The following is a 16,748-nucleotide window of genomic DNA, read 5'->3' as shown; positions in this document are numbered from 1 at the left end:
TCCCATTCAGGGGCTTGTCCTCCCATGATGGTTCCTCCATTTCATTCTCTTCCTGGTTCTATTGCCTGAGACGCTCACTCAGTGCTTCATCACTTGGGGCCATTTTCCTGATGTATTCATGGAGCTTGGATGTTTCATCTTGGATAGTAGCCCTGATGCTCATTAGTCCTCTGCCTCCATCTGTACACTTAGGCCCTGATCTATTAACGCTTTGCGTGTACTAAAACAGGTGCAGACGGCTTTGCTCCGCTAAAATCGGCCCAAGCTTATCTATCAAAGCCGCAAACATGGAACTGCGTCAGTTATCCTGGCAAAACTGCGCCGCTCTCCACTTTGCGTTTCTGAAGCTACTGCATATGCATTATGGGCGTTCCGGCCAGAAAGTGCACATTAGTGGGAGGAGACTATGCAAATAAATCTGGTTTGCGCAGCAGTGGGATTCATGTAGCCCGCAAATAGTTTGCGGTGTTTATGTTTGCTCTAAAAATAGCGTTTCTGAAAAGCAGGTGCTAATTGGCACAACAGTATACGCGCAATGGCTGCAGTAATAATTTTAAGGAGGAGGCACAGACACCATGAAAGGCGACTAAGATAATGCATTTTTTTCTATTATATTAATATATTTAGAATGCCAGAGAAGAGGATTGTGGAGACGATCCAGCGTTGCAATATTAGAATTGCTGGATAAATTTAAAGACTTTATCATGCCTGTCTTTTATTATTATTATTATTATTATTATTATTATTATTATTATTATTATTATTATTATTTCTTTATAGCTTTTAAACCTTTATTATTTCTTATTTGTCCCTTGCATGTTTTTATATGTACAATACCTTGGTTCCTAAAGGTTGTTGTTAGTGTGCCTTATAAATAAATTGAACTTGAATATGAAACTATATTGCAGCATTTCTGGCGACATTTAGATTTTTTTCCTCGACTTCCGCAATATTTTTATTTGTCTCCTTTATTTGTCTCAACTTCTATCGGATAAAAGTTAATTTTGCGTTTGCGGTTTCCTTGCTCTCCAGAACCTTACATGACAGAGCAAACAGCGCCGCTAAATCCTCATTTAAATACTGCTGTTTGCTCCGCAAATGATAACAGGAGCAGTCTTAATAGATCAGGCGCTAATCGTAGAAACATAACCAGAGCAAAACTGCGCAGCAAATGTTAAATAGCGCAGCAGTTTTGCCCTCGTCATAACTCAGCCCCTTAGTGTACAGCCTCTGGACCCTGGATTTGGGGTGGAACCCTACATGCATGGTGAACAGCTTCAGTGTTTTAACATCTGTGGTCTGAAGTTCTTCCTTTGGCCAGTTTATTATCCAAGCTGTGGCAGCTTTCCTTGTGGCTTCTTCACGGTTACCATTTGCTTGTGGTATGCCAAGGTACTTGTAGCTCTCCTCAACATCTGTTATTCTGTCCTCTGGAAGTGTAATGCCCTCTGTATGGACTACCTTCCCTCTTTTGTTGTCATTTGGCCACATATATTCAGTTCTGGTGGTGTGGATCAATGAGTCAATGTCTTGGTCACTCTTAGCGAGACACTGTAAAGCCTAAATGAAAGAAAATAAAAGAAATTATCAGTATTTCCATATGAGCCATTTATTTCTGTGTGATGTCAGAATTATTGTAGTGTAAATGGTATCCACCAGGGGGGCGGAATAAATGTCTCAGACTGTATACAACAGGGTTTTGAGTTTTTACAATAAAGTGTTGCAATAGGTCTCAGAAACTGCATGTACCAAATAAGAATTAAAGGGTAAAAGGCTCAGAGGAAAAATGGAACACAATAACGCCTGAATCACTTCATCACTTCATCACTAAATGTCTTTTGAGTGTTGTTACTAAGAATAGAAGCTACTTCTATCACTTACTTCTTGTGCTCTTGGGGTCTTGAAATAGCGATGAAAACTCATTGGGCAGCAAAGACTAAAGATTCAGTAACTGCGCTTTAATTATACGTCAGTAGTTATAACATATTTTGCATTAGTGAGCCCTCTCGAATTTAACGAGAGTGCAATGTCATAGGACATTAGTATAAATATGTGAGAGAAAGCCTCGCTGAACTACAACAAGACAGCGATGGGAACTTGCAACATCAGCTCGTCTTTTGTGTGACCCTAATCCCACATGAAGGCCGCTCAAGATACCACAGTCCTCGACAGGACTGATGGAAGTGTCTTCCTGAATGTAACATGCTGTCAAATGTTAAAGTACCTGCACCTGTCCACCTCAGGCAAACTCTTTATGACAATTTCTTGCCTCCTACACTTAACATCTTCCATCCTAACTATCTAATCTCAATAAACACACTCTGTTTTTTGGTTATTTACCTCACGACATACATGCAGAGTGAAACCCATAACTGGAGGATAACTTACAGAAGTAATTTTCAATCCACACTTTTAATCTACACTTCACTGATGCACTTCATAATATTAACAGGTTGCCACACCAGAACACAGGGTTAATTAATACCTTATATTCGTAGAAGCTTAAAATCATATTTGTATGTTCAGGACTGTGACCTTAGGGGTTATAAACAAATAGGAGGCCATGGCTGAGAAAGCATGAAAGAAAAAGGACGTGCATGTTAGAGCAAGTGTGTGCATGTGTGTGTGTGTGTGGTGGCACTGAAGCAGCCGGGGGGATTCAACCTTTTGCAAGTGGCAAAGGCAGACATGATGAAGTCATGGTGACAGTATGTATCCTGCGGTCAGACATCTTTTTAACACGCTTTTGCTTTTTTATAGCTAAACCCAAGGCTAGCTTATCAAAGACACCAGCTTTACAGCACGAGGGGAAAAAAGGGGAGCTCAGAGTACCAAATCACTAAAAATATCATTATAATGGAGTCTGTAGCCATGGTGTTAGCTAGATAGGATCTAAGCAGATATAATGGTGGTTAGATCAAACATACAGGACATGTTAAAAATTGTTTGACTCTTACAAGTTGTAAATATTAGATTACAACAACTTCAGATGAAAAACAACACAGGATATAATATTTTGGGGCATTTTTTATTTCACAACTAAGCCAAAATCTGAAAACATTGTCTCTGAATACACCCTCACCATGCTTCCATAGGATTTTAAACCTTGTTTATGCTCCCTTTACATATGTAAATAGATAAATCAGTGTTAAACATTGTTAAATGTCCTATACATTGGCATGGTTATTAGGGAACATACCCACAAGAGCAGGGGTGGCCAACGTCGGTCCTCAAGAGCCACAACCCTGGAGGTTTTCCAAATTTCCCTGCTACAGCAGACCTGACTCAAATTAAATGGATCAAACAGCCTATGAGGATCTGCAAAATGACTCATTAGTTTAAGTCAGGTGTGTTGGAGCAGGGAAATTTGGAAAACCTGCAGGATTGTGGCTCTCAAAGACCGACGTTGGCCACCCCTGCACTAGAGGAGAGTCCAGAGTTTACTTCTGATTTCTGACGTCAGTTTTGGACATCAGCAAATATAGCAACGGTGGAGGAAATCATGATAATGTACATTCTCAGAAAGAGACGCAAGAAGTGGTGGTCTGTACGACCCTTAAATACATAACTTTTTCTACTTTGTTCCTTTTGCTTGTTGCACATGAGCTACACTGTACTACTTTGTTTGCTTTATTTGGCTATGCATCCACATGCTCTTTAAAAAAATAGACCAAAATGCACAGTTAAAGGACACAAAAGATGAACAGATGGCTTCATCCATATGCATATATGTATTTATTGTAGAGCATTATCAAGGCTTTAGAATTTAAGTATCAACCAGGTGCTTCTAATCAAACGAAACTGATTAACTGATCATCATTAACTAACTTTATCAATAAAAAAACTGCCAGTAGTGGACGTCCCAGCTTGTTCAGCCCATGGTCAGACTTTGCAATACTCAGAGAAATTGCAAACGACTTCAAAAGCTGCATTTCAAACTCCACTGGCCTTAATTAACATGTTAAAAGTTCACGAGAATACTTGTAGAAATATAGCTTATTTGTAAGGTTTGCAAAGTTTCATCTGAACAAACCAACAGACTTCTGGAACAATGTCTTTTAAAGCAATGGTACTCAACCTTAGGGTTGCCAGATAAGTGTAAAAAAATATATAGCCTTTATTTATGAAATAAATTATTAATAAAGAGATAAATCTTTGAAATTAGCACTTATTTTGTTAACACATTAACGCATAAACAAAGTTAGTTTACATGCCATATTAAAAATCTGAATTTAACATTATCTCTTCAAGAGGTGTCACAGCAGTAAACCACTAAAAACCCCTTTTATCCTCCTTCTTTATAAATATTCTGACACTTTTCCAGCCTTACATTTAGAAGAGGGTTGCAGGGTGACCCATTTGTTACATCACACAATTATGTGCGGGTCACAAACACCATTGTACGTTTTTTGGGGGCTAGTGAATAAAATAGTTTGAGAACCGCTGCTTTAGAGAGATGAGACCAAAGTTGAGATGTTTGGTTGTACCGCACAGCAGCATGTTTAGAAAAAACCAAACACAGCATATCAGTACTAACACCTCATATTAACTGTCAAGCACGGTGGTGGCGGGTTGATGATTTGGGGTTATTTGGCAGCCACAAGATCTGGACACCTTGCAGTCATTGAATGGACCATGAACTCTTCTGAATACCAAAGTATTTTAGAGTCAAATGTGAGCCCATCTTTCTGACAGCTAAAGTTTGGCTGAAAATGGATCATACGATACTATACTGGGACAACGATTCAAAGCACAAAAGCAAAATATAAACTTAAAAAAACAAACAATCAAAAAAATACGTAAAAGAAACAATCTATCAATTAAAGTGTAACTCCACCCACTTTCTGAATAAACTCCACCCACTGCCAAATTTTAAAAATGTCAAAAAACTGCAAGGATTGGGGTGGGAAGTGTGGGGTGATCAGGGGGCGGAGAGAGGGCGGGTCAGAATACACAAGCAGAAATGATTGACAGACAGCAGCTCAGCAACCACTAGCAAGATGCAAAGCGAGATTCCCAAAGCACCCACACCACAGAGCGATCTTTGAGGTGGAAGACTTTCCCCCTCCTGAATCTCCTCAGCTACACAAGAACAGGATGGTTCTGGGGTCTCATTTATAACCGTTGCGTACGCACAAAATGGGGCCTGAAACTGGCGTACGCCTCTTTTCACGCAAAGGTTGTGATTTATAAAAAACAAACTTGACGTGAAAATGTGCGGTCTTTCACGGCAGCTCTGACCCATGCGTACGCTGGTTTTGGAGGCTGGGGGAATTGGCGACACAGATGGAGAGGTGGGGAATTAACAACACACTGCATCCAGAGTCCTCTTGTGGCAGCGTGGGGTCCTGTCACCATGTCTCCAATTAATTTTGCGCTCTGGCTGTATGACCGCAGATGTGATTTCGGCTCACTGGTCAGCGTGCATGACTTCAACCCGGCAAGAGTTCATAACCCGTCTCCGCTGTCTATGCGTCCTGCTACACTCTTCCACATCTAATTTCCCTAAATATCAAATATTAATAGATAGAGAATAGATATACTTTAAAGTATAAGAAGGATTCATAACAGCAGTGTTATATGCTGCACAGGTGAGCTATAACCACACAGCCTAAGGACCTTCCAAATAAATAGAAAGCTAAGAAAAATAAATCTCCTATCAACATATAATCAATTTGCCCACCAACGCATTCTCCTCCCCAGTGATCACCAAGGCTCTGTCCCGCTCACAGAGTTAACTGAGGTAACTATGTGTTGCCACTCACGACACTTACTCTTATTTGTCACGCCACTACTGTGGCTACCAAACAAAATAATTTTTCGACTCTCCACCTCACTCACTAATGCATCGATTTCTGCCTCTGTGAAGTTGCGTTTTTTGGTTCGCTTCCCTGCGGTTGCCATTGTTCATGGATCACAACATGGATCAGCTGGCTCATTTTAATACACGCTGAGGTACTTTGCATTGACCATTTATGGTGGAAAGTGGGTGTGTAGTGGGCGGAACATGAGCCAAATTCACCTGCGCAAACTTCAAGGACGAGTGTGATTTATAAAGGGGAAATTGCTTGCACCTGTGCGTACGCACGGTTTTATAAATCAGAATATTTTATGGCGTACGCCAACTTCCGGTTTTGGGCGTAAGTACACTTTTAGTAAGAATCCTACGCACAGTTTTATAAATGAGACCCCTGGACTGTATCAGTCTGAGCGGTTAGCTGCCTGTCAGCATCTCCAGCAGCTCTGGAAAGCTGTGGAGACTCGCGGCAGGTTGCGGCAGCTGCAGGAAGAGCTACTGGAAGTTGCTGCTGCTACGATTTGAGCTGCTGTCTGTCGCCAGATGAGGATCAGCAGGTAAAGAATAATGTCTGGTGTTACTTTTTACACCCCTCAGAAGCACAAATCTTTCCCATTACAGGAATATTTAATTAGTAACTCTGTGAAAGAATAGAAGCCTGAAACTAGCAAATCTACACAGTTTCACCATCCATATGCGTTGGTTGGTCTGGTTTTCTGTGCCTGCAAGGCGAGGACCTGCCTATCTGCATCTAGAAGGAGGGGGCTGTGAGGTTTTTAAAATTTTCTTGCGATGTAGTGAAGCACAAATATGGCTCTACATCACAAAAAACAAAACCTATCCCCTGTAGGTGACATTATGAGCCATTTTTCACCAACAAAAAAAATACAAATTTAATCAATATAGGTGGTTTTCATCACAATGAACTAAGTCTGTGTTGTTTACAGCTAAAAAAACAAAAACAAAACAAAACAAAAAAAAATTAATGGTTGCACTACCTTTAATGCATACAGAAATTTAATAATAATAAAAAAAAAGAAAAAAAACCCCTCAAGAATCAAGCTGCTGCAGGAGCCTTGTCATCTGTGTGCTATTAAATGATTACATTTTAATTAGCGTTTGAAGATTAAGTAATGACAGTGTTATTTGTCATGTGTTGTTCATTTTTTGTGTTATGAAGTCGGGACGTTAAAGATGCGTTATGTAAAAAATAAAAAGGCAATGACAGAATATTATTTAACATTAAAAACATTAAACCTTTGAGCTGATTCTTTGCAGAATGAGAAGAGCTGAGGAAGAACTGAAGCTCTAGCTGTGCTGAGAATCCATGCAGGCAGGGCAGGACTTTTTTCTTATCAGCACACCATGTGGCCAGTCGCATTCGAAGACAGACTTATATCATACTGTATGAGAAAGAAGTAAGGGTGGGCAGATGCACCAAAAGACAGATAGTGTTGTGCTACAGACCAGATACATAGCAGAAAACAGTGGAGATGCATTTAAATGATCACTTTTTATGTATCTTCCAGAAGATTGTAAAACATATAGTTCTTCAGAAACATGAAAAAATAATCAGGATCATGTGAAATTGCCATGTCTATATGCAACCTGTTACAATTTAGATCAAACCTATACTGTTATTCTGATCAGGACGTGCATTTACATGCAACCATGTTTAAATGGATACATAAAAGCTGCTTATAACACAGAAAGCATTTATAATTGTCAACGTAGGTTTAAAAAGAAGCTCCAATTGACAGTGAATGAAGAGCCAATAGGGCGGCTGAACAGCTGGACTTTTTAAAGAAGCGGACCTCCTTTCACCACTTCTTCAGTTGAAATAACCGACGCCTTGCAGTGTTAAAATCTCAACGTTCGTTGGGAGGCTCGTGCTGTCTTTTATCTTCTTCGCGCACGTGGGGGCGTGGCTTCCGCTGCTGCGTCATGTTAACAGGAAGGAACGCTGCAGTTTCCAGAACGCGGAGGGATCGGGGGAGTAAACTGCAGCGAGTACGTGAAGTTGTTTATTTAACCACAGACGGAGGCTTATTTGTGTATCTCAAGCTAGTTTTGTGGAAATGTAGATGTCGGTTTGCTGTTTTCGCTCAGTGTATTTTAAGAAAAGTCTCTTCTGTTGAAGATAAAGTTTCCACGAGTTCAGCCAAGGACAACAAGCAAGGTGGCTTCAACTCGCTTTCTGACCTGAAGAGAACGTCTGCATTGATTCCTAGCATTTATGGTTTTATGACTTTCTATTCATCTTTCAGTACCAATACAACCGTAGTGTGTGCAGTTTCTGAATAGTCACAGTTGTTCTTTAAATTCGGCATATGTTTGGATAATGATAACAGCAACACAATGCAACTATATTCAGTTTTTGTGTCCCGAATTCTAACTGTCGGATTTAAAACCAGTGGTTAAAACAGGACTGAAGCGTAAAACGATCCCATCATTGATGGACCGGTTTGTAAAATAGACTGGAAGTTCATATAAAGGCGTGTTGTTTTCTTTTTCCCAGTTGGCTAAAACTAGTCACAAAATTAGCTGTTAGCCTGTGTAACATCCATTGGAGACATAGTAGGGATGCGATTTCTCTATTATAAATACAAGCAAATAGATAAAAAAAATAAAACCCTTTGCAAATTTAACTCAAGTTTTGCTTTTATTTTAGGTCTAGTGCTTGATAGAATGACAGGGAACTTCAATTAAGACTGCTGCTTCTGCTTTCAGTTAATTAATTGCACTCTTTAATAACAAGGTGAGGATGATATGGATGAACATATAATAATAGATGATATTAATGACCCTGTCTTCTGTGTACAGGCTTGTAAGTGCATTATGCCCGATGAGATGTCGAAGCCATTAATCAGAGAAAGGGGTGAAGGGGGAAGCTCCAGGCACCTAGAAGCGCCCATGTCTGACCCCGGCGATCCAGTGATCGGCATCCTGGGCACAGGTGACTTCTCCCGATCACTGGCCAGAAGGCTCGTGGCCTCCGGATACCAAGTGGTGGTGGGGAGTCGAACCCCGAAGCGCTCTGTGGCTCTGTTTCCTGCTGAAGCCGAGGTGAGGCACACATGCTGACACTATTTAATGTATGTTTTTGTTTCCCATCTTCTAGAGATAATTATATATTCTTTTTACTTTCCCAGCCAGGGATAATAACCGTTGTTGTATTGAAAACATGTTTAATGAAGATGAAACTATATCTAAGACAAGCCTGGTTGAAGGGAAATGTAAAAGAAGAAAGTACATGTAAATATTACAAGTCATATTTATTTGTATAGCACATTTCATGTACAAGACAATTGAAAGTGCTTTACATAAAACATTACAGCAGGATGCAGGAGGCAATACAAATGCATTAAAAAGATTAAAAGAAATAAAATTAATTTACAAAAACAGAAAGAAAAGGCTAAAATAAAATAGATAAAATGCAAAAAATAAAGTTCTAGTATGGAGAAAAACAATATTCAAACATGATCAAGGTTAAAGATTCCAGCTTAAAGAACCAGATCCAGATCTGGACTGTAAATAAAAACTAGTGAAATGCAGCAGAGAACAGGTGGGTCTTTAACCTGGATTTAAATAAACTGAGTGTTTCAGCTGATCTGAGGCTTTCTGTGAGTTTATTCCAGACATGCAGAGCAAAGAAGCTGATGCAGCTTTTCCATGTCTGGTTCTGACTCACTGAACTGATAAGAAACTGGATCCAGATGACCTGAGGGTTCTGGTAGGTTCATACTGGGTCAAGAGGCCACTGATTGATTTTGGTCCTAAACCATTCAGAGCTTTATAGACCAGCAGCAGAACTTTAAAGTCTATTCTCTGACGAACAGGCAGCCAGTGTAAAGACCTCAGAGCTGGACTGATGTGGTCCACTCTCTTGGTCTTAGCGAGGACTCGAGCAGCAGAGTTCTGAATAAGCTGCAGGTGTCAGAAAATATGTGAATTGTACAAGTTGGAAAGTACATGCATATTTTAAGTAACATTTTATTTTTCTTCTATTTTCTGCAATGCAGATATAATCCCCACTTATAGATTTAATTTGTACCTGTATTTGATGTTAGTGTCTCAACCAGAAATACAAGTTGGAAAACTTTTGTTTCTGTCCTAGCGCCATGTAAATCTGTCTTTTAGGTGACGTCTCAGATGGAGGCCGCCAGCCAGGCCGACCTAATCTTTGTGGCCATCTTCTCTGAGCACCACTCCACCCTGATGCCACTGAAGTCGGTGCTGGCAGGAAAGACTCTGGTGGATGTGAGCAACGGTTTGCACATCAGCCAAGATGGCCCCTCCAACGCTGAAATGCTGGCAGACTTTTTTCCGGAGAGCTGTGTGGTCAAAGGATTTAACACCATATCAGCCTGGACGCTTCAGATGGGACCTCAAGATGGAAACAGGCAGGTGGGCTGGAGCTCTATCTCTTTGATCTATTTGAAATTTGTTAAAAGGAGAAAAGAATCTTCTGAACTTGATGTTTTTTTTTTTTTTTTTAGGTGTTTCTTTGCAGTGACAGTCAGAAGGCCAAAAACTCAGTGAAGCAAATCTGTCACAGGATGGGCTTCATCCCCGTTGATATGGGCCTACTTTCTTCCTCGCTGGAGGTTGAAAACCTCCCGCTCTATCTATTTCCCTCCTGGCGCGTCCCCATCCTCTGCACCTTGTCCCTTTTCATCTTCTTCTACCTGTACAACTTCCTCAGGGACGTCTTACAACCCTATATCACAGCCGGGAAGAGCTCTTTCTACAAAATGCCCATAGAGATTGTAAATGTCACTCTTCCCTCTGTGGCCTTGGTGATGTTGGCACTCGTTTACCTCCCCGGTTTGTTTGCCGCCTTCCTCCAGCTGTGGTGGGGCACAAAGTATAACCGCTTCCCTGGCCGGCTGGACCGGTGGCTCGTCACAAGGAAGCAGTTTGGTCTGTGCAGCTTCCTGTGTGCTGTTCTCCATGCCATTTATAGCCTATGTCTGCCTCTAAGGAAGTCTGCACGCTTCAAACTCATCAACATGGCTTATAAACAGGTAAGATGAATCAGAGGGTAGTCTGTAGGAAAGCCTGTAAGAAGACAAATTTCCTTGTCATGATATAATAAAACATTAAATAGAGTACTGATAGAACATCATTAGCACATTTATTTGTTCACTTAACCTTTGTGTCTTCTTCAAATTTAGTACCATTTGGTGACCTTTTTAGTCAATAATGTCCACACACAAAAACTGCTATAAAATCATCATCATCTATATATATATATATATATATATATATATATATATAAAAATATATATATATATATATATATATAAATATATAAAATTTAAATTTTTTTTTTTAATCACTTAAACAACTTGACCTGTTTAAAACTACCAAGCAATCAATTTATTTTAAGGTTTCAACCCTTTAATGCCAGATTATTAGAATTATTGCATTATTTTTTCCAAAAAAATACAGATATTAGGAGGATGGGTCTTTGATGGTGAGTCGAGTCTTGATTTTTTTAGTAATAGGGAGCAAAACTGATTATTATTTTTTTTTTTTTTTATGGAATATCAAATGCTCCCTCTGGGGACCCTTGTGGCCAAAAATGTCCCATTGACTTACATTAAAACTACATTTTTTAATTTTACTGTCATTACAGTCTAAAATAATTCATTCTTTAATGTCAGCATTTCATTTGTAACAGAATTAGTGATATTTGTTATTTTTACTGAAATCCACCAGATTCAACTGTTTTTCCATTATAGACAGATGAAGGAAATTTTTGTATTTTTGCCTGTTATATTAAATTAGCCACAACACAGCCAAAATGAAAACTAAATAGAAAAAAAACAAAGTACAAAAAATGCTTGAAGAGGTTAAAATGGTTAAGTGAATTATAAACTGATGGATAATGAAATGTGATGCCATTAGCAAAGTATATAGCGAGAGCTGTGTCCTTTTTCCAAGGTACAGTGAATGCAGCATCAACTGAAAGTTGCATAATAGTTAAAACCTTACCCTGGAAACTTTAACAGCACAGTGCAGGTCACATTTTAAGTTGTAACAGGGTTATTTTCCCATGCATGATGGGGTGTTTTCAGTTGTACATTTTCCACTGATTTAGAGAAGAAATTCTGCAGTAGACTGGTTAAGAATAGCCTATTCTGTAGTAATGAGAACTGCATTTTACATTGTACAACAGACGTTGACAACTTTATCTGATGCGTTTTATGCTGAGAACTTAATGTCCATCATGAAGACGCAGCCGAACAAGCTGAATCTACGGTCATTGTAGGAATTTATGAGTCATATTATAGCTTAAAATGGATCCAAAATACTTGTAGGTTTTATTTATGTCTCCACTCAGTAAAACCGTCTTTATTCACTTCATCAGGACATTTTAAAAGCTGGACTGTTCTGTGCTCTGGGGTTTTTGTCTCAGCTAGAAACAGGATTTCTAGCTGATTTTAGGTGGTTGAAGACACATATTGAGCCACGGGCACAACACAGACCGGATGTTTTGAAAATGACAGGAAGTGACCTCCCCGTGCACATACATCGTCCAAAATAAATCTGAGAATGGATGAATATCACATTTCAGAACTGCATACCAGATCAGATTATTACAGTAATTTGATTAGACTCAGATATTTAGTTTTGATGGTCATGTCAACAGATTTGCTCTCAGCGGGTTAAATGTTTCAGGCCTAACTAGTACGCGTGGTACGTAGTAGTAGGTGTAGAAAACAGCCTGCCTGTGTATCTGAAGGTAGTTTCAGATTCTTTATTTTAATTGTTGTGATGTTTTTCCCCAAAAAGAAATCCGATTTTCTTCTACATTCTTGCAATTTGTTCAAACTGGATGTTTCTTTGTATAAAGATGAACACATTGTTTGTTCAGGTGAAGGCTGGCGTGGAGGACTCGTGGGTGGACGAGGAGGTGTGGAGGATGGAGCTGTACCTGTCTGTGGGCATCATGGCCCTCGGGCTGCTCTCCCTGCTGGCTGTCACCTCGCTGCCTTCAGTGGCCAGCACCGTTAACTGGAGGGAGTTCAGCTTCATACAGGTACGTGCACACGCACACAGACAGTCATGCTCACAGTAGAAGACAGAATGAAATGATGGGAAAAGGCAGACGGAGTACTTGTGCACTCAGATGCGCTCCATGTCTCTCACACCTCCCAGTGAAGGACTTGCCGTCACACACACATCTAAACACTGTGACTGAATGTTTGCCCGCCCCTGCAGCTGCCCCACATTCTCAGCTGAACGTATGCTCTGACGAAGCCACCAAAGTGTTGTGACTCACACACTTCCTTCTCTCTTCCCAAACTCCCCCTCATCATGGCCTCCAGTATTTCAGGACTTTTCAGTCTGCTTGTGCTGGTTCTTCCCTCTTTTCTTCCCTCTGTAATCCGTCAGATTAGTCATGTGCCGACAGCCGGCACGGAGAAAAGCAAGTTTCTGCCCAACGTGTCAAAACGTAAAGTCTGAAGCTGCACGACACCATGCTGATAGTGAGTAAAAGCTGAAGACTCGCTCATAGCTTACCAGAGCACCTTCGAGTTGACCTGCACAGTTTGAATGAAATAATAAACCATTAGCTTTGTACTGGTTTACATCAAGTGCACACTCACCCTCACAGACTCTAGACTCCATTACCTCTTAAACCTGAGTTTCTGGGACTCAGTCTGCTTGTTTCTGCCTAATGTTGGTGTTTTATTTATATGAGACATTAATTAAAACACTTAAGTCTCACTTTAAACTCGGGACGTGCTTTGCATGTATGAGGCTCCCAGGTTCAATACCTGGCATCTGCAGCCCTGACAAGCCAGTGATCTCTAAGGGCTGGTCCCCACCCCGGATAAATGCAGAGGGTTGCATCAGGAAGGGCATCCGGCGTAAAACCTGTGCAAATATATCCCACGACTTCCATATCGGGTCAGATGGAAGCGGATGATTCGCTGTGGCGACCCCTGAAGGGAAAAAAGCAGAAAGGAAAGAAGAAGAAGTCTCATGTTAATACAAATCAAATGAATCTCCCCATCAGCTTGGTCCATTGCTGTGAGTCAGTGGTACTGCAACAGAATGGTAGCCCTCATGGACAGGTAAACATATTGTTGCTCTTTTGTTTTTGGTTGAGTCAGATTTATTTTTTTTTTCTTTCTTTCTTTTTTCTTGGTCAGCGGTCATTTTGGAAAATATCTCCCCTAGCGAACAATTGCTGTAGCTGTGAAGGGTTGTTCAGGTGATTTGGTTCATGGTGGAACGGGAGATTCTCATGGACTTGCAGCGACTGTGTGATGCTATCATGTCAATATGGAGCAAAACCTCTGAGGAGTGCTTCCCAACACCTTGTTGAATCTATGACACCGAGAAATAAGGCAGTTTTTCTCTGCAGTAAACAAAACACGCAGAATTTACTTAGACTATAAATAATCTGAAGGTGATAAGATGCCATCACGTGTGTGAAGTGAAAAACGAGGCCACTTTCAGCCCCACAGCCTCTTCTCTGGAAGGTTTTGTGATTTGTGGACCCTGCCTTGAGGGTACAGCATGCAGCACACACTGATAAGCCAGTGAGGTCTCTTTGGGTCATATGTGTTTGGGTCAGCATGTTTCCTCAGGGTCTGCAGTGTTCTGCAAAACAGTCGTCTAGTGTTGTGAACAGGCTGACTCGGCCTTCCTTTGTTTTTTTAGCGGTATGTGTTACATATTTAGAGGTAGGATGATTTTTATGAGTCGTTTGTGTCTTTTTTTCTGCCAGATCTTTACTTGTAGGAGCTCCCAGTGTCCCTGCATCCAAGTCGTTGACTCACGCTTTAAAAATCTGCTTTGTTTTTCAGTCTACATTAGGTTACTGTGCCCTGTTCATGGCCACCGTCCACACTCTCCTCTATGGGTGGAATCGCGCCTTCGATGCATCCCAGTACCGCTTCTACCTTCCCCCCACCTTTGTTCTGGTTCTGCTCCTCCCCATCTTGGTGCTGCTGGGCCGCCTGGCGCTCTTCGTGCCCTGCGTGGCCGGGCGGCTCAGACAGATCCGCCGCGGCTGGGAGCAGAGCCGACACATCCGTTTCACCCTGCCGGCCGAAGACTGCCGCAACGGGCTGGAGGACATCAGCAACGTCTGAGGGAACGCTCCATATCGGCACAAAGGGGATCAAATATTTATATTCTTCTGGAATATATCAAAAACTCGCCTCTTTTGGTCCTTAATTAGCTGGAAGACCCTCAGAGATCCAACAGAGGGGTGATCGTTAACCTTAAAGCACTACAAACGTCAGCAATGACCAGTTTGTTTCTATGCATTTGTTTTCTTTGTTTAAAGAATCAGTCAAGCAGAAGAACCGTGTTAGTTTTTAACTTAAATCACTGTTACAGCTTAGCAAAGCTAAATCAGCTCATATGTGATCTTTAGCCTTTATTTTGGCTTTTTTTTTTTTTTTTTTTAATGCTTGCATTTCAGATCCGGTGTAGATTTAGCTCCATCTGCACACTAAAAACAATAAAACTGAGCACACCCAACATTTTATATGATCAAACTAAATAAGTTATATAAACTTAATATATTATAAGCTTAATATATTATAATAAAGTCAGAACAAAGTGGAGAAAGTCACCTGATGTCAGATGTGAAGCTCCAATGGAGTCTTTGAAAAAGTGTAAAGTTTTCTCATGAGATACTTATTTTCCCACAATTAACTTCCATTCTCATGTGATTTAGAGCTTCGTCCTGGTCGTTCTTAACATTTGTCTAGTCAGGTTTAATTTCTCTCTTCTGTCCAAATATTGTAACTTAAAAAAAACACTTTTGGAGATGGTCAGATTCAGAAGTAGAAGTAGGAGACAACATTACCGTTGCATCTAATATTTATTATTTGTAGCCACAATATTTGTGACATTAATGTCATGAAGCACAAAGTAGTTTATAAAAATAAAGTTGTTTCAGTTTCTTGGTTATAAGAGGTCTTCCTCCAGCAATAGGGCACTTTTTTGAGCATAACTCCTCACTAATAAACCCGTCTGTTACCCTGGTGCTATTAAGTTAAATGCAAGTGGAACCTAAAAGTCTGACACACTGCCAAATTATATAGCTAGGGTGGGGACAGAAGTTTTATAACTTATGTATTACAAATTGCACTAAAATTACTAGTAAATTTTACAAGTAAAAAATATTTGTCCCATGTTTTACACATCTACTCAGATTTCTCTAATACCCAACCAATCATGGAGAGAAGAGGGCTAGTATCATTTATGGATTTATTTATCTTTATTCCAGACATATTGGTCCATATCAGCTATAAAGAAAAACAACTATAAAAACTATATTTAATTAAAAAAGGTACAGAGCAGTGTTTCCAAAAGTGGGAGGTATGCCTTGTTTTACCTAACGTTGGCTGGGTCAGGGCTGTTACGATGATGGTTGAGGGGGTCTTGCTCAGCTCTCTCCATGATTGGTTAAAGATCAGAGAAATCTGATTGACTCTTGACAAGACATGTAAAAGGTGGATGAAATGTTTTGTAACCAAAATGAACTTATATTTTCTGACTTGCAGAATGAATCTGTACTTGTTACCCTTACAAATATGAATATATAAGTTAGAAAACTATTATCCCCATGCCTATGCTATCTCCATACCTAATACTACTGCGTGCAACAACCTGATTCTATCTTCCAACCTGCTGATAACTCAATCAAAAATCAATTTAAGTGTAATTTCTCATTTCTGTTTGTGCCAAAGATGATTTCCTGAGTCAGAATGAAAATATTTTATACTAGTGTCTTTTCTGTGTTCGTTACCAAAACGTCCTTGAAAAACTGAATAAATCTTTTCTACAACAATTTTCCACAGCACGTGTCAGTTTCTTAAGATGTTTGCAGATGTCGGGTCTCATGTTTTTCAGACGATCGCACCATATTTAATGATCTCTAAATCAAGTCAGAGGCTCTGATATCTCTAACGGC

General features: G+C 40.1%; 1 protein-coding gene across 3 annotated transcripts; it reads left to right on the top strand.

Moving 5' to 3' along the window:
• Positions 1-7,748: 7,748 nt before the first annotated feature.
• LOC121635471 (metalloreductase STEAP3-like) lies at positions 7,749-16,742 on the top strand. 3 transcript variants are annotated; one of them, XM_041978630.1, is made up of 7 exons: positions 7,749-7,807; positions 7,938-8,036; positions 8,621-8,863; positions 9,938-10,204; positions 10,297-10,824; positions 12,681-12,845; positions 14,626-16,742. In XM_041978630.1, exons 2-7 carry the CDS (start codon positions 8,034-8,036, stop codon positions 14,911-14,913), a joined length of 1,494 nt encoding a protein of 497 aa, XP_041834564.1. In that variant the 5' UTR covers positions 7,749-7,807; positions 7,938-8,033; the 3' UTR covers positions 14,914-16,742. The 3 variants fall into 3 exon arrangements, with proteins under 3 accessions (XP_041834564.1, XP_041834566.1, XP_041834565.1); XM_041978632.1 differs by lacking the exon at positions 7,938-8,036 and having other exon boundaries at positions 7,779-7,807; XM_041978631.1 differs by lacking the exon at positions 7,749-7,807 and having other exon boundaries at positions 7,814-7,976.
• Positions 16,743-16,748: the final 6 nt, after the last annotated feature.

This window comes from Melanotaenia boesemani, chromosome 24, assembly GCF_017639745.1.
Source record: "Melanotaenia boesemani isolate fMelBoe1 chromosome 24, fMelBoe1.pri, whole genome shotgun sequence".
Taxonomy (NCBI): Eukaryota; Metazoa; Chordata; class Actinopteri; order Atheriniformes; family Melanotaeniidae; genus Melanotaenia; species Melanotaenia boesemani.
This window is presented reverse-complemented; position numbering and strand designations above follow the sequence as displayed.

Coding starts and splice junctions, on each gene's coding strand:
- LOC121635471 (XM_041978630.1), top strand. Junction 10,825..12,680: donor TCAACATGGCTTATAAACAG/GTAAGATGAATC, acceptor TTGTTTGTTCAG/GTGAAGGCTGGCGTGGAGGA. Junction 12,846..14,625: donor GGGAGTTCAGCTTCATACAG/GTACGTGCACAC, acceptor TTTGTTTTTCAG/TCTACATTAGGTTACTGTGC.